The sequence below is a fragment of the Ochotona princeps genome, chromosome 24 (genome assembly GCF_030435755.1).
Source record: "Ochotona princeps isolate mOchPri1 chromosome 24, mOchPri1.hap1, whole genome shotgun sequence".
NCBI lineage: Eukaryota > Metazoa > Chordata > Mammalia > Lagomorpha > Ochotonidae > Ochotona > Ochotona princeps.
This window is the reverse complement of record NC_080855.1, coordinates 5,084,567-5,112,258: the sequence shown is the minus strand read 5'-3', so window position 1 is coordinate 5,112,258 and position 27,692 is coordinate 5,084,567. Positions and strand designations below refer to the sequence as shown.

General features: G+C 60.4%; 1 protein-coding gene across 1 annotated transcript in view; it reads left to right on the top strand.

Annotated features, from left to right (window-relative positions):
* The first annotated feature begins 815 nt into the window (after nt 1-815).
* Nucleotides 816-27,692, top strand: part of FOXK1 (forkhead box K1) — a 36,942-nt gene continuing 10,065 nt past the window's right edge. Inside the window, exon 1 of the mRNA XM_012930617.2 lies at nt 816-1,404. Within this exon, the coding sequence (XP_012786071.2) occupies nt 827-1,404 (578 nt within the window). The 5' untranslated portion in view covers nt 816-826. The remainder of the gene's footprint in view (nt 1,405-27,692) is intronic.

Sequence of the window (27,692 nt, the reverse complement as noted above, 5' to 3'; positions counted from 1 at the left end):
TGTGGCGTCTCGGTCTTATGGTTCCGTCGGGAGCGGCCTTGGGTCCAGCCTGCAAGGCACCAGGTGTTTCTTCTCGGCACCTGCGGTTCCTGGCCGGATCGCAGTTCCTCCCAGCTCAGGGGTCCTCACCGAGGGAAGGAAGCATCCTTGCCCCAGCTTGTCTGTTCTGTCCTCCCAGCAAGGTCTCCGTCCGGCTTGTTACCCATCCACCGCCATGTCCTCTTACGTGTAACTGGGTTCTGGTCAGCTGCACCCTAGCCTGCAGGGTGGGTGGGTGGGCAGGTGCCCAGCTCCAAGGTCCTGGCAGCCACAGGCTCCCACCGAAGAGGTCTCCTGGTCTGTGCCACTCAACAATCACTAAACGGGGGGACTATGTCCCCCACCCCGCCCCGTTCCCCCTGGGGGGACTTGGATCAATCAACAAGGCACAGCCTTGGGCTAGGGACGGAGAGGGGCTCCGAGTCGCCCTTTCTACAAGCCTCCCTCATGGACAAGTGCGGCTCCGGGCCTTGCGCGTTCGCGCAGGGAATGAATGAATGCGGAAAGGCAGGGAGGGTGAAGGGGTCGGAGGTGCTGGGCGAGCATCTTGGGCCACCGACTTGGACATCTTGGCTGAAGCCCTCTGCCCCTGGCCGCCGGCGCGAGGCGCGGGCACAGGGAGGGACGGCCGGTCCCAGCGGGCCGGGCGCGCGCGCAAGGCCCCGGCCGGCTCGGCTCCGCTCCGCTCCGCTCGGCGCGATCCGGCCCGGGTTTCCGCGGCCGCCACGCCGGCCTCCCCGCCCCCCGCGCCTCCTCCCCGCCGCGGAGCCGCTGGCGCTGCGCGAACATGGCCGAAGTCGGCGAGGACAGCGGCGCCCGCGCCCTGCTGGCGCTGCGCTCGGCGCCCTGCAGCCCCGTGCTGTGCGCCGCGGCCGCCGCCGCCGCCTTCCCCGCGGCCGCCGCCGCCCCGCCGCCCGGGCCGCCCGCCGCGCCGCCGCCGCCGCCGCCCGGGCCGCCGCCCGCCGCGCCCCCGCCGCCCGGGCCGCCGCCGCCGCTGCCGCTGCCGCTGCCGCCGGGCGCGATCGCGGGCCCGGGCTCGGACGCGGGCGCGGGCGCGGGCGCGGCGCCGGCGCTGGTGGCCGCGGCGGCCGCGTCGGTGCGCCAGAGCCCGGGGCCGGCGCTGGCGCGGCTCGAGGGCCGCGAGTTCGAGTTCCTCATGCGGCAGCCGAGCGTCACCATCGGCCGCAACTCGTCGCAGGGCTCGGTGGACCTCAGCATGGGCCTGTCGAGCTTCATCTCGCGGCGCCACCTGCAGCTCACCTTCCAGGAGCCGCACTTCTACCTGCGCTGCCTGGGCAAGAACGGCGTCTTCGTGGACGGTGCCTTCCAGCGGCGCGGCGCGCCCGCCCTGCAGCTGCCCAAGCAGTGAGTGCCACCCCCGCCCCTTGCCCGTCACTCCCATCCCCGCTGGCGACGTCCGAGCGCGACTTCCGTCGCCCACCCCCGCCGGCCCAGACCCCGGGGTCACCGTGGTCCTGCCCTCCTGTGCCTCCTACCCTGCCCAGTCCTCAGCTCCCTCCGGGGACAGCCCTGACCCCCTTCCTCAACCAGCCTCAATCCCTGGGGTGGAACTCCAGGCCCTGCCTGCCTTAACCTACAGAACCGCCCCCAGCTGGGCCTGCCACCCTATGGGCTTGGACCCCTGACTCTGGGCACCCAGAAGGATGGCTGGGAAGCGTTAGGGTTCGAGTCCGATGAGGGTGTGGGGGCCCTGGGCGCAGGTCTGCCCACTCAGCAGGCGGGACCAGCTGCCCCAGGTGAGGGGATGACGAGCCCCTTCAGCCGGCTGGACCCTCCTGGACGGTCAGCCGTAGTTAGGCCTGCGAGGCATCGCAGCTGCCCCTGCCTTAGGCCCGGTTCGTACTGCAGGGCCCAGCCGGCCTACCGGGGGAGCAGCCCTGGCTTCGCTCACTTCCTCCGCGGCCGCACTTTCTTTTTCTGTTTCATCCTGCTGCCTCTCTGGGCGCGCTGTGGTGCCGTCCCGCGCCTGTCTAATCACTCTTTCCTGAGCTGGGCCAGCTGCAGGTGGCTCCCTGGCCTACCTGGTCATAAAACCCGTGGTGAACAGTTTTCAAGTGCGGCCTGGGCGTGACTCACTCCTCCTTGGGGTGTGCGAGGGAACACTACCCTTCATTTTCCAAACCCTAAAGGTGTGTGCCCTGCTGGTGAGTGAGGGCTTCCGAACACCTCGTGGCGGGGACAGCCTGCCCCTCTGTCCCTGCTGGGCAGGGGCCTGTCTCCTGCTGTGTCTTAGTCTGAGCGCTGCCTTGGAACATTTGGTTTCTGGGGCTTCCTGTGGCAGCCCTGGGACAGGTGCAGCAGGCAGTGGCTTCCGGAGCCATGCTGGTGAAGCTTAGGCAGCACCCTGAGTCCCCAGGCGGTGCCCGCTGACACTCCCAGGAGCTTAGTGGGCCCGGTGGGGTGCAGACACGCGTGCGCACACGCCTGCTAGCTCAGGGGAGAGCTGCTGTGTGAGCTGGCTGTGCCATCTGATTTTGTTGCTGCGTCTGAGCAGGACCCAGGTGGGCAGTGATGGGAGCTGTGAGGGACCAGGGCGGGCAGCAGAAGTGGCCCCCCTGGGGAACGCTGGGCTGCCTGGGCCTGGGCTGTCCTGTTCGTGTTTTGCTCAACGCCGTCTCAGAGCAAGATCAGGGGCTGTGAGCTTATCACCTTGCAGGTAGCCCAGAGCCCTCAGTGAGTCTGAGCCAAGGCTGTCTGGGCTGTACGTTTTCCTTACCCCCAAGTGGGAAACAGCCCCTGGCTTTATGAGAAGCAGCCGGCCGCCCTCCGACTGACCATTCGCGTCGGAAGCTGCACGTTGTCCTGTGGCCTCGAGTGTGCGCAGGTTCTGTGACACACAGTTGCCGGAGGCCTGGTGTGCTTACTCCCCAAAAACCTCATTCCGTCCTCGCCCACTGCCTTCCTCGCCCAAGACTGTCCCCTCCATCCCGACCCTGCAGGCGCTGGTACTGGCTGGCAGGTACCCTAGGCAGCCTCGGTCAGCCCCTGCCAGGAGAGGCCTGGATAGCCCTCCACTGCTCAGTGTTTTGTTTCTAAAACATTTGATCCAAGAAGTGCTGGTCATTCTTTGTTTTTGTTTTTGTTTAAATTTGTAAGGCCAGAGAGGGAGAGATTGACAGAGACCTCCACGTGCTGGTTCACTCCCCAGCTGACCACAGCGGCCAGGGCTGGAGCCTAGAACGCCACCTGAGTGGCCGCGTACGTGAGCTGTCCTCGGCTACTTTCTCAGCCGCATTAGCAGGGAGCCGGATCACAGGTGGAGCCGCCAGGACTTGAACCGTCGGTCTGACGCAGGGTGGGAGCCTGGCTTCAGCACCATGCAGCACGCCGGTCTGGGGGCTGACGCAGAGCTGAGACAGCCGCTGCCTGCTGCCTGCGCTGTCCTGCATGTGGGGAAGCTGAGGGCCCCTCTGAGGGTCTGTCTGCAGGCTGCCTGTGCTGGGTTGGTTGCGGGAACACGTCTTACCCAGCGAGTTTGCAGCTGCCCTGGGGGACCAGTGTATGATACAGCTTGGTTCCTGGGCCAGTGGCTGGCCTGTGCAGGTGTGCCTGCGCGTGTGTGTGTCCCCGAGCATGCGCTCTGGGGCCAGACACGGGCCTTAGGACACCTGCACCCAGACGACAGGACCCTCACAGCTCCTCGTCCCTCCCACCCCACAGTGCCTTGGCTGTGAGTGTGGACCCCCGCGTGAAGACAGCGCCTACGTGTGTCGGTGGCTTCGGGTGCTGAGATGGCGCGGGTGGCCGTTTTCTCCCGCCTGCTGTGGAGTGGGGCTCCTTTCTGTTATGGAGCATCTCCGTGGTGCGGGAGTGGAAACCCACGCCCGCGTACTTAGGAGGTTGTTCCAGCCCCCGTGAATATTTCAGTACAGGCTGCGAGATAAGACTTCCTTGTTGAAAACTTTAAACCGCAGTGTCATTATCATACCTAAAACACGGACAGAGATTTCTGGCCCTGGGCGTGGGCTTTGCCCTGTCTCACCCACTGGCTGCCAGACCCATGCAGTCCCTGCGAGGGGCTGGCCTCCCTGGCTCCACCCCGGCTCGCATGTCGCTGGAGGCACCAGGTGTCAGTCCTGTGTGGATTCTCTGTCCTGTCCCTCCTTTGTTTCCTGTAAACAGGTTGCTGTGTCCAGAGGTTTGATTTGTTGTGGGTGTTTTGCTTTTTTACTGAACCTGCCTGGGAGGTAGCGCCCCGTTCCCATCAGCGAGTAGAGCCCTCTAGCAGCCCGATCCCGTCCTGTGCTGCGTTCTGCTCTGGCTGCGGAGGGTCCCCTGGGACTGGTGGGGGCCCTGAGTCGCTGCCCCCACTGGCAGGAGCCCCCATTCACCCGCTGCCCACGTGGTCCTCAGACCTGGTCAAGTAGGGAGACCCGTGGTGTCAGTTATGAACCATTGTACCGACCAGGCTTAGTGAAGACAGCGGGCCTCGAGGGGTGGCCAGGGCCCCTTCTCCTGTACACTCTCTCCGTCCAAGGAAGCCACGGGGTCACGGCTTGTTGGTGGGCGGGGGATACCTGTGCTCTTCTGGGTTTGCCTTTGGGATGACAGAAGACCGGGTCCATTTGTTTCCAGTGTAGGAAAGACCCAAAGAGAGTTGTGCTGAAGCCTTGCCCCACCCAGGGGGGCTCCCCCTGCCCTGAGAGAGGGTAAGACTGAATTAGATCCAGTCAGTTAGGGACCCTCGCCTGTGCTACCCAGCAGGAGACAAGATGGTCATCCTGCCCTGGGCACCCGGGGGCAGGTGAAGGGCCTGTGCAGGGAGCTTTGAGGCATATGGAGAGCGGATGGGCAGGAGAGGATGCCCGGTGATGCCATGCCCATGGGCAGGTGGGACATGGAGCTCACCCTGCAAGGGAATGCTGTCCTGGCTTCCACCGCCTGGCAGGTTGCGCATCACAGCGTTGGTTCCAGCCCCGGCGGCGTCTTGTTGACTGTGGGAGCGCGGAGGGCTGGAAGCTATCCCTGGGTCTGTGTTAAACAGGAGCCATTGTGTCGTGAGGGTCTGTTCAGGCTGTTTGTGGGCCTCCAGCCCTACATGACGAAGAAAGTGGGCCAGGAGAAGGATTCCTCGTGGTGTCGTCGTGTTGTCCGGGGGCAGGGCTGTGCGTCACGCTGTCTTAGTGCTACTCCTGTTTAACACTTTGGAAAATGCCCCAGTTTTGTTTAAAGGGATTTGCTGAAACGAAGCAGCAGCATTTGCTGTGGAGACAGACTAATTTACTATTTGCTGTTTTTGCATCTTGTCAGGGGATAAACTTGCTAAATTAATGACAGCTCGGCATTGCAGTATGCCTCATTTCCATAATTACTCTACACTTAACACATCTCATATTAAAATGAGAGGACTCTATAAAAGGCTTGTGCTTTGATTTCCTGGAAATGGGCCTTATATTGTGACTCTCTGACAGTCTTGCAGTTAATGTTCACTGCACACTTCTCATGAGGTTCTCGTTTCCTGGTGAGATGTGGCTGGGAAGCCCGAGTGTGAGTGGACAGACAGCAGCTCGCACGTGGCTGGAAGCCCGAGTGTGAGTGGACAGACAGCAGCTCGCACGTGGCTGGGAAGCCCGAGTGTGAGTGGACAGACAGCAGCTCGCACGTGGCTGGGAAGCCCGAGTGTGAGTGGACAGACAGCAGCTCGCACGTGGCTGGGAAGCCCGAGTGTGAGTGGACAGACAGCAGCTCGCACGTGGCTGGGAAGCCCGAGTGTGAGTGGACAGACAGCAGCTCGCACGTGGCTGGGAGCCCGAGTGTGAGTGGACAGACAGCAGCTCGCACGTGGCTGGGAGCCCGAGTGTGAGTGGACAGACAGCAGCTCGCACGTGGCTGGGAGCCCGAGTGTGAGTGGACAGACAGCAGCTCGCACGTGGCTGGGAGCCCGAGTGTGAGTGGACAGACAGCAGCTCGCACGTGGCTGGGAGCCCGAGTGTGAGTGGACAGACAGCAGCTCGCACGTGGCTGGGAAGCCCGAGTGTGAGTGGACAGACAGCAGCTCGCACGTGGCTGGGAGCCCGAGTGTGAGTGGACAGACAGCAGCTCGCACGTGGCTGGGAGCCCGAGTGTGAGTGGACAGACAGCAGCTCGCACGTGGCTGGGAGCCCGAGTGTGAGTGGACAGACAGCAGCTCGCACGTGGCTGGGAAGCCCGAGTGTGAGTGGACAGACAGCAGCTCGCACGTGGCTGGGAGCCCGAGTGTGAGTGGACAGACAGCAGCTCGCACGTGGCTGGGAAGCCCGAGTGTGAGTGGACAGACAGCAGCTCGCACGTGGCTGGGAAGCCCGAGTGTGAGTGGACAGACAGCAGCTCGCACGTGGCTGGGAGCCCGAGTGTGAGTGGACAGACAGCAGCTCGCACGTGGCTGGGAAGCCCGAGTGTGAGTGGACAGACAGCAGCTCGCACGTGGCTGGGAAGCCCGAGTGTGAGTGGACAGACAGCAGCTCGCACGTGGCTGGGAGCCCGAGTGTGAGTGGACAGACAGCAGCTCGCACGTGGCTGGGAGCCCGAGTGTGAGTGGACAGACAGCAGCTCGCACGTGGCTGGGAGCCCGAGTGTGAGTGGACAGACAGCAGCTCGCACGTGGCTGGGAGCCCGAGTGTGAGTGGACAGACAGCAGCTCGCACGTGAATGGGAGCCCGAGTGTGAGTGGACAGACAGCAGCCCGAGTGTGAGTGGACAGACAGCAGCTCGCACGTTCGTGAAGGGAGACGGCAGGAAGACACCGGGAGACAGCGCAGCCCCTCATCCAAGCCGCAGACCGCCTGCAAATGGATGGCCTTTCTGCCTGGGAGTGACTCCCCACAGGAGCGTGGCTCAGTAGACACGCAGAGAGGAGGGGGTGTCTTATCTAAGACTTAAAAGAAAGAATGGTCTGCTTATCTGTTTGAGAGACAGAGTGACAGAGAGAGGTCTTTGATGTGCTGGGTGGCTCCCCAGATGGTCACAGCGGCTGGCCGGCCCAGGGGTCTGGAGCTGCATCTGGGTCTCTCACCTGGCTGCCAGGGACTCAAGCAGTTGGCCAGCTCTGTCACTCTCCCAGACACAGTAGCCGAGGGGTGGGTGGTGAGCAGCACCCGGATGTGGGCGTAACGCACTGTGCCGCGGTGCCCTCCTCTGTCTGTGACTGGACAAGCCATGGTGTCTCAGGCATCGTGTAGTCTCAGGCATTGTAGTGTCTCTTTTATGTTTTTGGGTGTTTTTTTGTTGTTGTTTTGTTTTTTGTAGCTCTTCTGTAGTGTTTCTTAGTTATCATGCACATCTTGGTCACCATGTGTGCATTGATCATCATGTGTGTCTTGGTCACTGTGTGTGCCTTGGTCACCATGCGTGTCTTGTCACCGTGTGTGCCTTGTCACCGTGTGTGCCTTGGTCACCATGCATGTCTTGGTCATTGTACATGTCTTGGTCACTGTGTGTGCCTTGTCACTGTGTGTGTCTTGTTCACCGTGTGTGTCTTGTTCATCATGTGTGTTTTCGTCATTATGTGTGTCTTGGTCACCGTGTGTGTTTTGGTCATCATGTGTGCCTTGGTCACTGTATGTGTCTTGGTCACTTGTGTGTGTTTTGGTCATCATGTGTGTCTTAATCATTTGTGTGTCTTGTTCATTTGTGTGTCTTGTTCACCGTGTGTGCCTTGGTCACCGTGTGTGCCTAAGTCATCATGTGTGCCTTGGTCACCATGTGTGTCTAGTTCACCGTGTGTGTCTTGGTCACTGTGTGTGTCTTGGTCACCGTGAGTGTCTTGTTCACCATGTGTGTCTTGGTCACTTGTGTGTGTTTTGGTTACTGTGTATGTCTTGGTCACTGTGTGTGTCTTGTTCATCATGTGTGTCTTGGTCACCATGTGTGTCTTGGTCACCATGTGTGTTTTGGTCACCGTGTGTGTCTTGTTCACCATGTGTGTCTTGGTCAACACACACATCTTGGTCACCATGTGTGTCTTGTTCACCGTGTGTGTCTTGGTCACGGTGTGTTTCTTGGTCACCGTGTGTGTCTTGGTCAACATGTGTGTCTTGGTCACTGTGTGTGCCTTGGTCACCATGTGTGTCTTGGTCATCGTTATGTCTTTTTTTTTTGTAATTAATGCTTTAATGATACTTAGTAGTATTTCTTCCCAGAGAACAGTACAACCTTCTAGTGCCTAGAAAACCTGGAGAGTGTTATGCTTAGATTTTACATGGCAAGATCAGAAACAGCATGAAACTGGAAAACCCAACATGGCATAGAACCCAAGAAGGATCGTTATGTCTTGATCATTATGTGTGTCTTGGTCACCGTGTGTGTCTTGGTCACTTGTGTGTGTTTTGGTTACTGTGTATATTTTGGTCATTTGTGTGTGTCTTGGTCACCACGTGTGCCTTGGTCACTGCGTGTGTCTTGTTCACCGTGTGTGTCTTGTTCACCATGTGTGTCTTGGTCACCGTGTGTGTTTTCATCATTCTGTGTGTCTTGGTCACAGTGTGTGTTTTCATCATTATGTGTGTCTTGTTCACCGTGTGTGTTTTGGTCACCGTGTGTGTTTTGGTCATCATGTGTGTCTTGGTCACTGTGTATGTCTTGGTCACCATGAGTGTCTTGTTCACCGTGTGTGTTTTCGTCATTATGTGTGTCTTGGTCACTGTGTGTGTCTTGGTCAGCACACACATCTTGGTCACCCTGTGTTTTGGTCACCATGTGTGTCTTGGTCATCATGCATGGCAGCTCTTGATGAGAAATGGGTGACGTGTCAGGCTCTGTGGATCCCGCTCCGTCCTGGTTCCGCCCCACCAGGAACCCTCTCTGTCTCCCCACCCTGCACCCCACCAGGCCCTTGGCTCCTGGGCTCCCCGGGAGCCATCCAGCCTGGTCTGCACACTCTCCCAAGGGCGGGCTCCTCTTGGGGCAGCACTGTGTCTGGGTCACCTGTGTCTACACTGGCAATCGGACCATCTCTGTCTATACTGGCAATCCTCCCATTTGTTTGGTTTTATGTGTCATATAGCTGTTGACTTATCACAGGAGAAGCAAAAACCAAGAAATATATGTATTTTTATATAAATATATATATACACCTTTTTATCAAAAAAAACCCCATACATATTTCAGAAATAATTGGCTTTTTATGAGAAAGAAAAAAAGATTTCCCACCACAAAAATAGCCTAGAATAAGACTATTGTCTGCATGGGCCATTCAGTTCTGTCTTCCGCTGCGGTGGTGGGCGCCTGAGGTGATGTCACAGGCCTGGACAGGGGGTGCTGTGGGACCCGGGACGACCGCAGGCCCTCTGCACTTGGTGGCACTGAAGCCCCTTGGCTCGGTCTTGCTCTGGAGTGACTCTGGCCCTGCTTGTGCTCCTGTGATATCCCACCTTGGTCTTGGGGGACACGGGCTCCGTGGCCATTGAACTGCAGCCCAGAGAGACATCTGTCACTAAAAACAGACTTTCTGATACTGTTTGATTTTTAAAACTTGTTTTAAAAGCTTTTTTAAAAAGTATGTTGTTTAGGGGCGATAGTGCAGTAGCCTGGTGGCTAAAATCCTCTGCTAGAACACGCCGGGATCCCGTGTGGGCACCAGTTCTAATCCCAGCAGCTCCACTTCCCATCCAGCTCCCTGCCTGTGGCCTGGGAAAGCAATCGAGGACGGCCCAAGGCCTTGGGACCCTGCACCCGCGTGGGAGAACCGTAAGAAGCTCCTGGCTCCGGATTGGCTCAGCTCCGGCCGTTGCAGCCACTTGGGGAGTGAATCAACAAACAGAAGATCTTCCTCTCTGTCTCTCCTCCTCTGTATATCTGCCTTTCCGAAAAAAGAAAAAGAAAGAAAGCAAAAGAAAAAGCATGTGTTTATTTGCCTAAAAGAAAGGAAGAGAGAGACCTGTCAGCTGGTTCACTCCCCTCGTGGCCACAGGACCGGAGCCGCACTGGGAGCAGGGCAGCTGGGAGGTTCACTCCCCGCGTGGCCACAGGGCCGGAGCCGCCCTGGGAGCAGGGCAGGGGAGGTTCACTCCCCACGTGGCCACAGGGCTGGGGCCGCACTGGGAGCAGGGCAGCTGGGAGGTTCACTCCCCCCGTGGCCATAGGGCCGGAGCCGCACTGGGAGCAGGGCAGCCGGGACTGGAACCTGACTTGGATTTGGGGACTGGTGTTGTCAGTGCGGCTCAGCTACCATGCCAGAGCACTGGCCCCTGGAATACTTTATACACAGCAAAAGCATATATATGTATTTTAAATATATACAGAGAGAAGGAGAGAAAGGTCTTTCCACCCCTGGTTCTCTCTCCAAATGATCCCAACAGCCAGAGCTGAGCCAATCTGAAGCCAGGAGCCAGGGGCTTCTTCTGGGTCTCCCACGTGGGTGCAGGGTCCCCAGGCCTTGGGCCGTCCTCGACTGTTTTTGCAGGCTCCCAGCAGGAAGCTGGGTGGGAAGTGGAGCAGCTGGGACACGAACCCGTGCACACATGGAACCCCTACACCCATAGAGTAAGGACTTAGCCACTGAGCCACTACCCTGAACCCAAGAGCTCAGAAGACTTGTTGTTCGAAAGGTCAGAGTGACAGAGTGGAAGACACACAGATCTTCCATTCTCTGCTTCACTGCCCCGATGGCCACAGCGGTCAGGAATGGGTCATTCTAAAGCCCGGAGCCCAGAGCCCGGCGCCCAAGTCTGTGAGCCTTGAGACTGAACAAGAGCAGGAAGCTACATCAGCAGTGGAGGCGAGACTGGCTCCCAAATACTCTGATAAGGATGCGATGTCCCAAGTGGCGGCTTCACCGGCGGTACCGCAATACCTGCTCCGTGGTGTTCAGACATTCAGAATTCATCTCACTGAGCGTTGGCCTTCTGAGCACCTTGGGATGTCATCTGGCCAGGCTTGGTGTTTGGGGCATGTGCAGTTCCATCCTGTTTCCCTGACTTCCGGTGACCAGGTTGAGTCCCGTGGGGCTGTTCCTGAGTGACAGCAGCAGGGACAGGCAGGTGCAGGCCCGCCTGGGGGAGATGGGGCTTAAGCAGGGTGAATGTCAGCTATAGCGCGTGTTTGTGGTTATGATGTATTCATTTTGTTTATCTGAAAGAGTGACCAAAAAAAGGGGGGGTGGGAGAAGGAGAGCGAGCGGGGTCTTGCTTCCAGTGAGTCAGTCGGCCAGGTGCGTGCAGCGGCCATTCTGGGCCAGGCCGAAGCCAGGAACTGGGAGCTTCTTCCAGCTCTCCCATGCAGGTCAGTGCCCCGAGGACTTGGTCCATCATTCACTGCTTTCCCAGAGACAGTTAGCAGGAAGGTCTTTCAGGAGTGGGGCAGCCAGGACTGGAGCTGGTACCCATCTGGGATGCAGGTACCTGAGGCGGAAGCTTTACCAGCTGTGCCACCGAGCTGGTCCCAGGCGGTCTTTCAGTGTGGAGATCTTAGAGGATTGCTTGAGTAATTTGAAGGAACAGGAGTAGGAGAGGAGATTGCGGAAGAAAACCGTGAGCATGAACACATATTCTTGGCGATGAAGGTTAGGAAGGAATTGTAGGCTTCGAAGTCTGCTCTCCTAAAAGCTGTGCCTGTGCTGATCAACACAGAAACGCTTTGCTCCCCACTCTTCTGCAAACCCTTGCAAGGCGTTGTCCTGTTGGCCTCCTCCGAGTCAGTCTGGGGGGCGTGCTGAGGCTGTGTGGGCGGGGTGTACCCCAGGCTCACGGACAGCCCTGCCAGGCTGGGAGGGGGTGGCCAGCCGGGGCCTGATGGAAAAGCGAGTCCACATGAAACATGACCATGTAGACCACTACCTGACCACGGGGACGGTCCCCACCAGGAGGACTGCAAGCTTGTGTTCCGTATCGGCCCAGCAGCTGCGCAGCGCGGGGGACCTGGGATCCGAGAACCGGCTGCTGCGGCTAGAGTCCTTGCTCTGAGGGACCCTCCGAGCCTGCCCAGCCCCCCTCTGCAGTGTCCCTCTCTGTACCCTGTGGTGTCGGCAGGTTTTCCCACACGGCCCACCTGCCCTTGCATTGCCCAAGCAAGGGTGTCCTACAGAGTCTAGAACTTCCCACCCGGAGGGCTTGCCCTGGGTCTCCATCGCTCTGTGCCGTGGCCTTGAGCTGCCAGTCATTGATGAGCACCATTGCACTAGCTTTTCAGTTCTGACAGGAAAGTCCTGTCACTTTGTCCAGGGGAAGTTACAGACCTGGGTGTCCCCAGGCTTTAGGAGAGAGGCGTGGCCTGGCTCAGTTTACGCACTCCTCCTACCCTGCTGTGGTCAGTTTCCACCTCTCGGCTTCAGGGATGAGCTGCAGTGGAGGCGCCGTTAGCCCGCCGCTGCCTCCAAGCAGAGCAGGGAAGCTGTGGAGAGCAGAGACAGCTGCTGCCTGGGAGCCCTGGAAGGTGTTGTGTGCGTGTGGGCCGCTGTCAGGGCCTGTTGCGTCCAACTCCGCTGCAGGTGTCAGAAGCCCTTATGAGCTCGTAGCACCACATGTCTGCCAGGCTGTCGCGGCCCGAGCCTGCAGCACGTGGTGGATGGGTGTCCCTAGCACCTGGCCCCAAGCCTGGGGGCGGGCACTTGGGCATGGTCCGGCAGCCCTGGGCGGCTTCCCACCAAGACCTCCCTGTGTCGGTCACAAGAGCAGCACGTTTTCTGCAAAGTCCAGCAGGTGCGTTCCTGACGAGTGGATGGGTCACCCCTCTGGTGATGCCGGCACCTTCCGGAGGCTACCTGGGCTCCACAGGCTGCGGGGACATGTGCGCTGTGACAGGAGGCCGTGCCCTGGGCGAGCCCGGCGTCTTCCTCCTTATCTTTTTACAGCATTGTTTGCATGCCATGTGACTTTGGTAGGAGTCTTAGAATGCCAGATTTTAAGCTGGGCATTTTGAAAGATGTCAGACTTCTGAAAGAGCTGCAAGTGCAGTCCAGGCCCCCGCCTTGATGTGTCTCTGCCAGGCCCCTCCCTGCTCGCCTCAGCCTCTGGCCGTCCAGCCGGCTGCACGTGACAGGGGCCCATTCATCCTCCGAGCTGCGGTTAGAGCGCCCATCATTGTATTGTGTCACGTTGGTGTGACACCAGGGCCTTGCCTCGCCAACGCAGGGTCCAGCCCAGGACACAGCCTCACCCTGTGTCACAGCCCTCCATCCCCTCTCCCTGGCTCCTGGTCTGCCCAACTTTGTCCTCATTGATGGTAATGTTTGTAGGCAAAAATGGTGTCATTTTATAGGAAATCTCACCACTTAGGTTTGCTAGCATCTTTAGCTGAAAGGCCAGGATGGGGATGTGTGCCCTCAGGGTCCCCCTGGAGCCGGGCATCCAGGGCCCGTGTCCTCGGGGTCGCCCTGGAGCCAGGCATCCGGGGCCGTGTCCTCGGGGTCCCCCTGGAGCCGGGCATCCGGGCCGTGTCCTCGGGGTCCCCCTCGAGCCGGGCATCAGGGGGCCCGTGTCCTCGGGGTCCCCCTGGAGCCAGGCATCCGGGGCCGTGTCCTCAGGGTCCCCCTGGAGCCGGGCATCCGGGGCCGTGTCCTCGGGGTCCCCCTGGAGCCGGGCATCCGGGCCCGTGTCCTCGGGGTCCCCCTCGAGCCGGGCATCAGGGGGCCCGTGTCCTCGGGGTCCCCCTCGAGCCTGGCATCCGGGCCCGTGTCCTCGGGGTCCCCCTGGAGCCGGGCATTGGGGCCCGTGTCCTGGGGTCCCCCTCGAGCCGGGCATCGGGGCCCGTGTCCTCGGGGTCCCCCTCGAGCCAGGCATCGGGGCCCTCTGTGTCCTCGGGGTCCCCCTCGAGCCAGGCATCCGGGGCCCTCTGTGTCCTCGGGGTCCCCCTCGAGCCGGGCATCGGGGCCCTCTGTGTCCCCTCACCTTCGTGTTCCTGGCAGTAGTGTTTGCATTGTGGCCTTGCGTCAGTCAGTCACTGTCTTTCTCTCACTACTGTGTATCTCCCTTGCTGTGTTGCTGGATTCCGCTGCACCCTACAAGACCCCAGTGGGCATCTCTGGCTCCGGGGAGGGGTGTTCCTGGAGTGTGCTGGGGACACGGTGCCTCTGCTGGCCACAAGCCTGGAGTGGGTGACTGCTGGCAGTTTTTGTCTTGTTTTTCTTACTCGCTGCTGTAACTGCTCGTGCCAGTGTGCTGGCCACATCATTGGCACCTGAGGCGTAATTGTTAGCAAATAAACAGGAGAGATCTGAGTATAGAAACTGGGCAGAGAAAGGGACCAGGCCTGGTGCAATGGCTTAGTGGAAACCTTACCTTGTAAATGCCAGCATCCCACATGGGTGCCAGTTCATGTCCCAGCTTCCATCCAGCTCCCTGCTTGGGCCTGGGAAAGCAGTGGGGACGGCCCAAAGCCTTGGGACCCTGCACCCGTGTGAGAGACCTGGAGGAAGCTCCTGGCTCCTAACTTCAGATTGGCTCAGCTCTGGCCATTGCAGCCAATTGGGGAGTGAACCAGCAGACAGAAGATCTTTCTCCTTTGTGTAAATCTGCCTTTTCCAATAAAGATAAATAAATCTAAAAGAAAAGGTCTGGAGACACAGCTGTCCCTGGGTTCTCCCGGTGGCTTTACCTGCTGGCTCTTGTCACAGGTGGCGGGGAGACTCGCAGAGGTTAGGGTCAGAAACAGCGACTCAAGGCCCAGAAGGCTCGGGCACCTTCCTTGTTAGTGTGGGCGTGCCCTGCTGGAAATGGGGTGCATTCCGGTGGGGGAAAGCGAGGTGCCCTGAGCCCTCACGATGGGGTGGCCTGGAGCTAACCCCTCACCAGCAGGGGCGTGTGTCCTTGTACTGCCGCGGGCAGGCGTGCGGGCTCCCAGCTCACTGCTGGCGCTACAGGGCGCGAGGTTGGAGCAAACAGGAGCACGGCTGCCTGCTGTTCTGGCTGCTTGCTCAGGGGACGGGGGCCAAAGTCTAGCAGGTTTGAAAAGACAAGATCGGATTTTTGCCTGGTGTAGGTAGGAGGTCGAGGGCAGGGGGCAGACGGGAAGGCTGGGAAGGCAGGGGCCGCCCCACAGAGGCCAGCTCGTCCCCCGCAGGAAGCAGGGTGCCTCATGAATCAAATGGAGCTGTGGAAGTGGTTAGCTAATTCACTTTTTGTAACACATTTTAGAAACGCTGCCAAGGGGTAGGGGTTGAGATGCCCATGTTTGACTTGATTGAGTTGCCGGGGTTTGTGGACTCTGTGAGGCGCAGAGGTGCCTCGAGTCACCGGAGGGAGGCCTGGCCCTGTTTTAGCCCCTGTGCGGTGTGGCCGGCAGCCGTTGCAGGCATTTGAGAAATGAAACAGAATAGGATAGCTCTTCCACGTCCTCTCCCTTCTTGCCTCTCAAAGTTTGTTTTTAAAACTTTTTTTTTTTTTTAAAGATTTTATTATTTTTGGAAAGCCGGATATACAGAGAGGAGGAGAGACAGAGAGGAAGATCTTCCATCCGATGATTCACTCCCCAAGTGAGCCGCAACGGGCTGGTACGCGCCGATCCGAAGCCGGGAACCAGGAACCTCTTCCGGGTCTCCCACGCAGGTGCAGTGTCCCAAAGCTTTGGGGCGACCTCCACTGCTTTCCCAGGCTACAAGCAGGGAGCTGGATGGGAAGTGGAGCTGCCGGGATTAGAACCGGCGCCCATATGGGATCCCGGGGCTTTCAAGGTGAGGACTTTAGCCGCTAGGCCACGCCGCCGGGCCCTGTTTTTAAAACTTTTACTAAAGTACAAAGCAAAACTGCTTGACAAGCCCTGTGGCCTGTTTATCCAGTCCCCTTTTAAATAAGGCAGCAGCAGCAGGCCTTTGTTGATGCTATTTGGGGTGCCTGTGCCCTGAGTTGGGGTGGCCTGGGTCCGAGACTCCCCACGCTGGGTTCCATGCATCCCGGGAGGCAGGGTGAAGGCCTGAGGGCTCGGGTCTGCCGCCCAGCCCTAGCTGTGAGGTGCCCAGAAACTCCATTGAGCTAAGCGAGGTCTGATGGGTGCCTCGTGCTGTGTGCGTTCTCTACCCCTCCTAAAAGGTGGAGCCCCTGGTGGCCTTGCTGCCCCTTGCTGGGGCTCAGCCTCCTGCAGCCAGGCAGCTGCCCGTGCCCTCCTCTGCTCCGCCAACCCCAGCTTTGGTGACCGCTCCTAGGCCGACCACCGGGCTGCGCCCCTGCCCCGCCGCATCCACGCAGGCCCTCTGCTCACCTCCCCTGAGCTCCTGGCCTGCCTGGGAGGAGGCGGAGCCCGGAAGAGCAACCTCGGCTGTACAGCTGCTCCTCCCTCTCCTGCTGGCTTGATTGGCAGGTGAGTGGCTGCCGGGCAGTGGCCAGGCCGGAAAGGCAGTGTGGCTCTTGGTGTGTCCCGGGCTATGGGGGTGGGGTGCTTCCTGAGCAAGTCCCTTGTGGGGGATGCCCACAGAGGTGAGGGAGCCCTCAGCGGGGGATGCCCAGCAAGGATACTGTGTGAAGATCTGGGGAGGCTCATCCAGGAAGGACAAGAACATGAGGACTGCCCAGGCCACTGTGGCGTGGAAGCCAGCCAGGCCATGGCAGGGGCCGGGCCTGTGACCTCAGTGGTGGTCCAGCTTCCAGGGCCAGAGTTCTGGAGCACTCCTGAGTGGCTGCAAGCACCTCCAGCGGGTCTGTCCTTGTATGCAGAAGTGAGGGAGAGTGTGTGAGAGTTACGGTGCCCAGCAGCTAGGTTGGGCCTTGCTCAGCTTAGAGCTGGGGACACAGTGTCACGAAGTCATTGTCATTGATGGCACACTTCAGTTCTTGAGCTTTAAGCCAGGGATGCTGCAGGCAGGGCACCTGCGCTCTGAACCGTACATGCCCAAGCTCCTGCCGCCTTGTGTGGACAAAGCCAGCTGAGCGTGGTCCTGACAACCCCGGGGAGGGGTAAGGCGTGCGCAGTCACTGAACCTGAGTGACTCCACCCCCAAGCTGTGGGGCCACTGCTGGCATGACTGGGACCCCCAGGGGTGCAGGCTTACTGCTGAGGCAGGGTGGGGGTAGCTGGTGGCAGTGTGGAAGGCATCTTGCGGGGAAGACTTGCAGAAAGTTGTTACCTGGTCAGAGGGTAGCGGCTGACACCCAGAGGCAGCAGATGCGAGTGGCCCAAGGGGGCTGCACAGAAATGCCTGGGATCCCAGGAGGACCCCTGCTGTGGCTGAGGTTACTGTGTGGTTGTCTCTCCACGGGATCCTGTTCCTGGATTATAAGATGAGAAAAGCTTCAGTGGTGCTCTTGAGTCCCCAGATGGTGCAGGCAGCCCGGGCTGTGTGACTGCATCCCCTGGGTCTCTGGCGGGGAGGTCAAGGGCGCATGGCCTGGGGTCGCAGGTACAGCAGTGGTACACCTGGAGTCCCTCTGCTCAGGTGCTGCTGTGTGGCCTGGGTGGGAAGCAAGAGCCTGGGGGCCGTCTCTCCTGCCCCCCCCCCGGGCCAGTCCCATCCTCTCCCCTAAGAGGCCCAAGAGCCCTTGGTGTCCCGTGGCAGCTGCCGCCAAAGCCTCCCTTGTCTTTGCCCTCGTCCCACACCGCCCTGCCTCCCCTCCCTGGTCCTGCCCTGCCGCCTTCAGCACAGCCCCCCCTCCTGTCCCCTCCCTGCTCCGCCCTCTGCCTCCAGGGAGATGCTGTTTTCAACACGTCCCTGTCTGGGGCACTGGTGGGAACCTCTGCCCAGCCCCCAGAGCTGTCCTGCTGCCTCCCTGGCACCATGCCCACCCCTACCAGGCCCAGCCCTCCCGCAGCACCCGCCCTGGGCCTCTGAGGGTGCTGAGGATACCATAGGAGGCGGTTTGTTTCACTGATTTTAAACAAGAGCTTCATTTGAAGGTTTTATTACTAGAGAGGCAGAGAGCTACAGGAATCTTCCACCCTCTGGCTTACAAATGCCCGCAACAGCCATGTCTGGGCCAGACGAATACAGGAACTCCAGCTAGGTCTCCCCTGTGGGTGGCAGCAGCCCATGTCCTTGAGCCCCAGGCTGCACCCAGGAGGGAGCTGGGCCAGAAGCTGGGACTCAGGCACGGCGCTCTGCTGGGGAGGTAGTGTCTCCGTGGCATGGTCGCCGTTGTACCCAGCAGCGCCCCAGCTGCGTGGGCAGGTAGTGTCCCCCCCACCGTGGCATGGTTGCCGTTGTACCCAGGAGCCCCCCAGCTGCGTGGGCAGGTAGTGTCCCCCCCCCACCGTGGCATGGTTGCCGTTGTACCCAGGAGCCCCGCAGCTGCGTGGGCAGGTAGTGTCCCCCACCACCGTGGCATGGTCGCCGTTGTACCCAGCAGCCCCCCAGCTGTGTGGGCAGGTAGTGTCCCCCCACCGTGGCATGGTTGCCGTTGTACCAGCAGCCCCCAGCTGCGTGGGCGTTTCCTGTGGTGCGCCTGTCTTCTGCCCCCTCCCCCCTCCGCCTCTGGCCCTGTTAATTGATTGGGAAGATTCTGTGGTACTTCTCAGGGCTTTTCTTCTTTGGAGATTTATTTACTTTTATTTGAAAGACAGTTACCGAGAGAGGAATCTGTCTGCGGGCTCGCTCCTCAAATGGCTGCTGGATCTGGCCATGTTGTAGGTCTCCCCCATGGGAGACCCAAGCCCTTGGCTCATCTTCGCTGTTTTCCCAGGTCAGTAGGAGCTGGATGGGAAGTAGAGCAGCTGAGATTTGAACCAGAGTCCATACAGGATGCAGTGCCGCAGGCAGAGGCTTTACGTGCTGTGCTGTCACTGGCTCCTCTTGGGGTTTTTGGGGTCCCCTTCGCTGCTGCCTGCGCAACAGAAGCAAGTAGGATGAGACCAGGACGCCATGAGCGGCCATACTTGCACCTGCTCCGTGTCAGAGCTGAGTTCACCCTGGGGCAGGCACTGCCCACAGAGCCCGTCCTCACGGCTACAGGCCACACTTGACATCGTGTGTGTCGCCTTTCTACCCTGGTCCTGTGACCACAGACACCCCGATTTTGACCTTGGCATCCCATGCCCATGTCTGTGCCTGCTGTTCTAGCCCGGGCTCCCTGACCGGGGATCTTAACGCTGTCTCCTCCCAAGGAAGCTCGCCCTTGCTTGCTGCTGTCATCTGGGCTGTGGAGGTCATTGTGTCCGTGGGTCCAAGTGCCCACAGTGGCCCCTGGAGAAGTCATCCTTGCCCCATGTCCCAGGTCCCTAACGTGGCAGAGGTCGCAGGGACGTCAGCCCGGTGGGTCGCATCCCCTGCTGCCCTGGATGTGGCCCCTGCTCTTTGGGCCTGGCCTCCCATGGGAGCTGTGCCAGAGTCGCAGGCTTCACAGGCTGCTGGCCCTAGCCTGTCCCTCTCCGTGTGGCAGTGGGGTTGACGCAGAGGCTGAAGATCTGTCTCTCTGCTGCTTGCCTTGCCTGCCCTGTTGGGGAGGGGCCCATGGGGTGCCGGCTCAGGAAGGCGGTGGCTTGAAGGCCGCTGGACCTGCTGGCAGGGGGCTTGGTTCCTGTGGCTCTTTCTCTCCCTGACCTTCCTGCTGGTGTGTCCACCCCACAGCCCCCTTTTGGGTGGAGGCTGGGGCAAGAGCACAGGGGCCTTGTCGCCTGAGTTTGGGGCAGGGATGCAGGTGGCTCAGACCCTGGCTTCGCACACCTTTTCTTGCTGGCCTGGAGCCCAGGGGGTTGTCCTGTGAGAACACAGGGCCTGGTGCAGCCCCCTGCCCACCAGCCCCCACGGGTTCTGCCTGAAGTGGTGAGGTTCTAGAAGGCTCTGACTTTGGCAACCTGTGAGCTGATTTTTGCCACAGTTGCGTTGACTTCACGAGACTTGAAAATGTTAGGGATAGGCACGGGGAGCAGTGGGTAGGAGGCTTGGCTGACTGCATGCCTGAGGACCTGGGTTCGGCTCTCCACAACAGTGGTGGCTCAACTCCTAGGGTCCCTGTCACCCACGTGGGGAACCCAGGCTGAGTTCCAGGCATCGGACTCCACCTGGGTAGGGAGCCAGCAGCTGGAAGTTCTCTCTGTGTGTCTTTTAAGTGCCCTGAACATTTGCTTGGTGGAAAAGCAGCCTGTAGCCCTAAGGGACACACAGTGTCCTGCCGGCTCCTCACTGTCCCTGTGACAGCTCCTCACCCGTGAAATGGGTCCGCCGGGGCTCCCTGCCCACAGGAGGGTGGCTGCCCAGGACGGAGTCCATGCCCGGGAACGGAGCAGGTCAAACCATCTGTGTGGTCTGTGAACTCAGCGGCACCCGTATGCCTTTCCTGTTTATTGTCAAAATAAAATAAAAACTAATGGAACTTAGTAGTTTACTCATCCAAGAAGTTGGATGGGCACGGCCTTTTGGTGCCTTGGTGTCTTCTTGTCAAGAACTTTAGCTTCTCTTCAGCGGGCAAGCCCCCCGCCTGAGCCCCCAGCATCCACGGGGAGCACAGCGCAGACTCACCCTTGGTCTGCCACGTGCTTGGGCCTGACGGGAGAGCAGTGAGGCCCGCTTGGAGCAGTGACGCTTGTGTTGGGGTGGTCTGTGGCCCCCAGGCTGCATCTACAGAAACCCAGCTCAGACCCAACAGTGCCCTCCAGGCAGACACGAGTGCTGAGCTGGCTCTGCTTCCAGCAGGGGTAAGGGGCGGTTAGGGACCATCCCTAGGGGCAGTGGTGGCCCTGGGTTCTGCCTGCCGCTGCCAGCCCTGGAGAGCTGTTGCTGCGTGGGGCTCTGCTGCTCAGCTCGCAGCCCAGCTTCTCTGCTCCGGGCGTGATGCTGGCTGCTTCTCTGTTTGCTTGCCAGTGCAGCCACAGCCATGGTCGCGGGGGAGGAGGGTTACACCCTGCTGGGACAGCCAGGCTGACGGGCGGGATGGGGCTGTTGAGTCACCTCTGCGCCGTTACCAGGTGACAAGAGATGGCTTTTATTTTTAAGTTGTGCTCAGAGCACTGTGACTTCTGCAGAACTACAAACAGGTGGGGGGGGCAGCCATGTGGTGCAGCATTGAAGGCGCTGCTTGGACTGCCCACGTGCTGTTTGAGCGCCAGGGTTCAGGGCCTGACCCTGCTTCCGGGAAGTGGCAGTGATGGCTCAGGGGCTGGAGTGGGGTTGAACTCTGGGTCCTGTCCTTGGCCTGGCCCAGTCCCAGCTCTCGTGGCCGCTGGGAGAGCGAATTTGCAGGTCAAAGAGCTTTGTCTTCCTCCATCGTTCAAGTGAGAAATGGAAGCAAGTGAATATGTGAGCCTGTGTGTGGTCAGGAGGGGCCCAGCCGTCCCAGCCCGGGCCGCTGAGGCTGGTGCCCGGGAGCCAGTGACTGGCCATCACGTCCCTGCCTCATCAGAGCGCGTGCTTGTCCCCACCCATGGTTTGATGCAGTCGTTTCAGCCCGGCCAGTCGTGTGCCGGGCCCAATCTTTGCCCTGGACAGGCCTGGCCAGGGAGGAGGACCCCACACAGCCACGCAGTGCTGTTTGTTAAGGAGGGCAGCTGCTGGGCAGGGGGCAGGGGTGGGGTGCCAGTACCACGGCCCTGCCTCAATGCCACTGGGCCGTGAGGGGCTTTGATGTGTCTATGAGTGTTGGGAGGACTGGCCCGCCTTTTCCTGCTGAGCTTATCCGCTCAGAGCCAGGAAGCTCAGGCCGGAGACCAGGCCTGGTTCTTCCTGCGCTGTTTGCACGGCGCCGCCTCAGCATCCTGATAGATGGGTCGGCCGACCGGTGGAACACTCCCGAGCTTCAAAATCCAGAAGTGTGCCCCCTCCCCCGAAGAGCCATCTCTGAGGCTTCCCTCCCGCTCTGGCTTGGGTTTCCGCAGCCAGGAGAGCCAGGGTGGTGGCCTGGCCTGCATTTCCGGGAGGTGTGGGTGGAGCCATACCCAGGTACCTGTGCTGGGGATCCAGGTCCACTCTGCCCAGGCCCACCAGGGGTGCACATGTTCATGGGCACAGGCCATGTCTGTGGTCGGGGCACTTCTTCTGCAGGTACCCACTGCCAGGAGAGGTGGTGTCTCCTGCTGGCACTCCACGCTGAGCAGCAGGGCCTCAGAGGGAAGCCCCTGCAGCTAGCTCTCGTGTCTGATTGTCCCCGTGGTGGTGGTGGTGTGGTGGTACGGTGCCAGCCCCTCCCTTACTCCAGCGGATTGACTAGGTCGTGGCCATGCCCGGGCCGACTGGAGCAGAGCCAGGGCTGGGATAAATGAGGCATGTTTGGGAAACAAGACACCCTGTAAGTTCTCGTGACGGCCCCGTTTCTCACAGCGCGCTGTCCTGTCGGGGTCGCTGCCAGGCACCTGAGGGTCTTGATGTCTGCCTGGCTAGCAGGATGAGGGACCAACAGGGAAATGAGGCCACTGGTGGTGGCTTCAGTGCCAGCCATGTGGTGCCTGGCTGTTGACCAGTAGCCTGCCCCTGCAGATTGCAAGAGGAGCCGTTAGGGTCCACAGCCCCGTGGAGCTGGAGAGCTGCTGGCTGCACCCGCCTGTGAACACTCCAGCTGGCAGGAGGACGAGGGCCCTGCTCTAATGTGTGCTGGTACGTGGGGGCACTGCATCCCACTTGGGGAAGTTTGTTCGGTGGTCAGGGCACCCAGGCTGGCAGCTCACAAGTAGGCATGGCTAACCAATGTCTCCAAGTTCCTATGGCCAACCTGGCCCTGCCCAGAGGTTGGCCGCCACCTTGGCCTCAAAAAACTAGACTCATGTGAAGTTGCACATACTGAGTGCCACCCGAAGTCCCCTCTGGTGCCCACAGAGCCATTAGCACCAGGAGGCTGGTGGTCACGGCAGGCCTGGGATTCCCCACCATTTCCTGGGGGGAGAGAGTGCCCTGCCCCGGGCAGGGTCTAGCAGCCTGCCGGCCACAGTGCGCTGTTTTGTGAGGGTCGTGGGCATGGACTTCTCGGCCTTTGAAGTGGGCCTCTCACAGGCTCCACAAGCAGACGGGTGCCATGTGTTGGCAGCCAGTGGAGGGTGTGTCCACCTCGTGTGGGTTTCCCCCTCAGCCACCGGGACAGGTGGGTGGCTGCCGCCCCTCACAGACACCCATGGGGTGTGCCCACTGCAGCGCGCCTCGTCCCTGCGCCCTGCGCGTGAGCGACCTTGTGCGTGCCTGGAACTTCTTGCTGGTGCTTCTTGCTGTGTTCTAAGTTCCCACGTGTCATTTTTTTTCCCCCTGGACTGCGTGGGCCTGAGAACTTGCCGCTTGCTGAGTCGAGAGCAGCTTCTCCCTCCAAGTTTTGTCTTTGCCTCGCAGAGCTGGGTACCCATCCCTTGGGTTGACCTCCATGAGTGACTCACTCCTCAATCTGTAGTTTTTCCTATTTGCCAGATTTGGATATTTTCCAGCCGTTACTTCCTAGAGCATTTCTCACTCCACACACTGCCCATCCCCTCCCCGGATTGTGGTAGTGGGAAGGCTGGGCCCCCTTCGCTGAGTCCCACCCCACTCCCCAGGCCCAGGCTTCTGGCCCCTCCCTCGCCGCTGGCTCCACCAGCTCCTGCCCTTAAGAGTTCACTTAGAGTGCAGCCTTGGTGGTGAGGGCAGGAGAAGGTGTGTGTGTGTGTGAGTGTGTGTGTGTGAGGTGGGTGTGGTGAGGGCAGGAGGAGCTCTGTGTGTGTGAGTGTGTGAGGTGGGTGTGGTTAGGGCAGGAGGAGCTCTGTGTGTGTGTGAGATGTGGGTGTGGTTAGGGCAGGAGGAGCTCTGTGTGTGTGTGTGTGTGTGTGAGTGTGTGAGGTGGGTGTGGTTAGGGCAGGAGGAGCTCTGTGTGTGTGTGTGTGTGAGTGTGTGAGTTGGGTGTGGTTAGGGCAGGAGGAGCTCTGTGTGTGAGTGTGTGTGAGGTGGGCATGGTTAGGGCAGGAGGAGCTCTGTGTGTGTGTGTGAGTGTGTGAGGTGGGTGTGGTTAGGGCAGGAGGAGCTCTGTGTGTGTGTGTGAGTGTGTGAGGTGGGTGTGGTTAGGGCAGGAGGAGCTCTGTGTGTGTGAGTGTGTGAGGTGGGTGTGGTTAGGGCAGGAGGAGCTGTGTGTGTGAGTGTGTGAGTTGGGTGTGGTTAGGGCAGGAGGAGCTCTGTGTGAGTGTGAGTGTGTGTGTGAGTGAGGTGGGTGTGGTTAGGACAGGAAGAGCCCCTGTGTGTGTGGGAGTGTGCACACATGAGCACGTGTGGAGGCGGAGGCTGGGCCTGTGTCTGTAATGATCCCGGCCAGACTGCAGCCGCCTCGGGCACCCTGGCCTGCGGTTCTCCCTGAGGTCTCCCTTATCCAGGTGCTTCGTGGCCTAGGCCAGTTGCGGATGCGCTGGTCCGCACACATCCCTTGAAGGCAGGAAGTGGGTGAGGGCTGACAGGCACTTGTCCTCTCCTCGTGGCTGGCTGGCCACCTCGTCCGAAGCTTGCCAAGGGCTGCCTGGCAGGTTCAGTTCACCTTCAGTGCGTCATCCCAGTCATGGGGAAGTGGGGAGGAAATCTTTCAGCTGGGTGGGGCCACCCAGGAAACCGAGGCAGGGCGGGGGGAGGGGGCAGGGCAGTCCGTCCTCCTGACCTTGGCCTGTGCCGCACCCCCGGGGGAGCCAGGTTGGCTACGTGCCACACCCTGCCCCTCTCCTGGAACAAGCGGACCTGCAGGGCGCCCCTTAGGGAGCCCACTGGGGCTGCCTGAGCCGGTGGCGCCCGGTATGGGCAGGCCAGGCCTCTGGGAGCTTGGGGACTGCTTTCTCTCACTTTCCTGGGCCTCTGTAGCAGCGGGAGTGGGGGCTTCCCCCATCAGCCCCGCCCCGACTGTGGGCTGCTTGCAAGTGTTTCTCAATCCCTGTGCCTTGGGCTGTGTCAGGGGGCTTCCTTCTGGGGAGCCCAACCCCTGAGCTGGGGAGACTCTGATACCGCACTCCAGCTCCGGCCCGCCCCCATGCCCAGGCCAGCCAGACTTTCCGCATCAGGAAGGGAGTGGTACTGTGGCCGCCCAGCGAGGAAGTGACGTGGGGGCTTGGCCGGCTGTGTGGGCTGCGCACAGATGGGCAGCTTCTGGAAACGCTGCCTGAGCCATGCTTGAGCTCTGTGTCCAACTGCTATCCCTGAGAGGCGGTCAGAGGATGCCAGGCCCCACCCCTGACGCACCTGAGGTCTTGCTGACTTCTCTCTGGGCAGCAATGCCCACCTGGCACCCCCGTCTCACACTCAGGGTCAGGAACCTGGAGTGGCATTCCTGCTGGTCTGTGGCAACTCTCTGGGGTTCTGTCCTGGAGGATGGCAGGGAGGTGGAGTGGGGAGCCTCTTCTGGAACTTTCCCCAGAAGGACAAGCAATGTGTGGTTCAGTAACACACTTACCTGCCTGACGTGTGGTGGTCGGCATTCACTCCTAACTGTCATCATGTCACTAGTGTAATTTCTTGAGTCCCGTGTCTGTGGCCGGGATGCCGGGATGGGTCAGCTTCCTGGGGACAGGTGGCTTGCAGCATCTGGGTCCCTCCCGCCCAGCCCGTGGACACCTGCAGAGGCCGGAATGGAGGTGACACCTCTGGGAGCTACCCTCCTCTCGGCCTTTCCCTGGGCCCGCTCCCCAGGTGGCCTGAGATGGAGGAGGCTTCAGCGTGTGGTTCCAGACCCAGGTCAGAGCAGAGCCCACGCCTGTGCTGGCAACCACTGTCATCTTGGCACTTACGGGACCTAGAGCTGCAAACGGGGGCCTGGATCAGGGCAGCCCCTGGGACGCGCCCCATCCAATAGGGTCTCTGAGCGTGCAGTGGCAGACATCATAGAGGTGGTATGGGCAGGACCCCTCTAGAGTTGACTTGGGGTCGGAGGGTGTCGGCATGGTGTCCCGAGTGTTGGCCTCTGCTCCTGCACACTGCCGTGATGAGGCTGTGCCGTGTGTGCGTTGGAAAACTGGCTTGTGGGCTCACCTGGCAGGCTTGGTTCCCAGAGGACTTCCTCCCTGCCAGCCCCTGGTGGGTGGACAGCTGCAGGTGTGAGGGTCCCGGAAGTCAGGGAAGCTGCCTGGGAAGGGAGTGCTTTTAGTAAGCAGGAGACCTGGGAGCAAAATCAGAGGGCGAGATGGGCCCTGCAAACCAGCGCTGACCCTGCCCGCCTGCCCTGTGCCTGGCCCAGGGCCACAGGCCAGTGCTGGCCTGCCTGAGCCTGCTCAGCCGCAGCTTGCAACGCCTGGAGCTGAACTCCAGGAAGCCGAGGAAGCCGGGGAAGCCGGGGCCGATCTGGGAGGAGTCTGCTTTCCACACACTGGCGACTTCCTGCCCAAATTGTCCAGTGTGGGAGCTCCACTTGGTGCTCTCTGGTTTGTCTGGAGGGTAGGGGCCTCCCTGGGGGACCTGCCTGTTGGCCTCCGCAGCCTCAGGGCCTGCACCAAGGCGGGGGTGGGTGATGCGGGGGCAGGGCCTGCTCCAGGACCTGCCCTTTGGGTTCGCTGGGATCCTGGGCAGGCTGTCAGCAGAAACCACAGTGCGGGGGAGCCTACGGGAGTGGCTGCCGCGGGCATCTGGAGTAGGGGCTGTGCCTTCGTGTCCCCCAACCCAAGGGAGCCACCTGGCCTCCCTGGCGTGCGCCCCTCTGCCTGCAGCTCTGACAGTAGCCTACAGCCAGTCACTCTTTTATCCAAGTTGGAGGAGCTTGTTTGCCTCATCCCAGAATGCACTCGATTTAAACAACGCTGTGGGAGTCCTTCTAAACAGACTAGCTTCTCCACAGCCTGGTCTCAGCCGCCCGGTGTCTCTAACCAGCTTTGCCCGGCCAGGCAGGGCTCAGCAGGACAGGCCTTGGAAGACTGCCCCGCCCCGCCCCGCTGCAGCCACGTGTGATCCGTGGATGAGGTGGATGAGTGGGGTGGGGTGTGCTAGCAAAATGCACAAATGGGGAGCTTGTCAGAAGCCCTTGCTTTGTGGCTTCTCCATACCGAGTTTCTTCTGTAGCTGTTTGCTGCGCAGACCTTCTGCGTCCAGGCCTCGGAGAGGAAGGCCTGCCTCTATAGGCCATTGCGTGTGCTTCCCAGGCTGCCCGTGCTGTGTGCTAGCTTGCCCTGCTCAGAGCCGACCTCCACAGCCTGGCCCGGCCCAATCCACAGAGCGAGGCCTCAGGTGCCACGTGCGATGGGGTTCCTGGGGGGGCGGGGGGGCAGTGCCATGCCAGGCCCCAGAGCCCCAAGCCTAGCTCATGGCTCCTGGGCGGCAAGTTCATTTACACCATACAGAGTGGCAGAGTGTGAGGGTGGGAGAATTTATTCCTAGCTGGTCTTTAAGAACATGGCAGGCGGTTGGCTGGGAAGGGGGTGGGGTTCGTGGCATGGGATGGAACAGATTAAGGACTTGGAGACCCGAACGGAGCCACCTACAGGTTTGTGTAAACAGAGCTGTGTGTGTGCAGCGTGGACAGAGCTGTGTGTATGTGTAGTGTGGACTTTGCTGTGTGTTTGCAGTGAGGACAGAGCTGTGTGTGTAGTGTGGATGAAGCCATGTGTGTGCAGTGTAGACAGAGCTGTGCGTCTTAGGGGTGTGTGGACAGAGCCGGTGCGTACATACCTCCTTAGCAGGGCTGTGGCCGGGCACAGCCAGCCCATGGATTTAAAATCTGGGTGATTTTCAGCATGTTCCCTGAGCCATGCAGCCGCCTCCACTGTAGGCTTTAGAGCGTTTTCATCCACACAGAGTCTGTCTTGTGGCACCCCTGCCTTCCGCAACCTGCCCTGCCCAACCCCAGGATCCAGTGCCTGGGCTCTGCTAGGGCAAGAGTCCTCCGCCCGGGCAGGTGGGCAGGGTGCCTACTCCCTGACACCCCCCTGGGAGCCCAGTGTCCCCACTCCCTGCTCCCCTG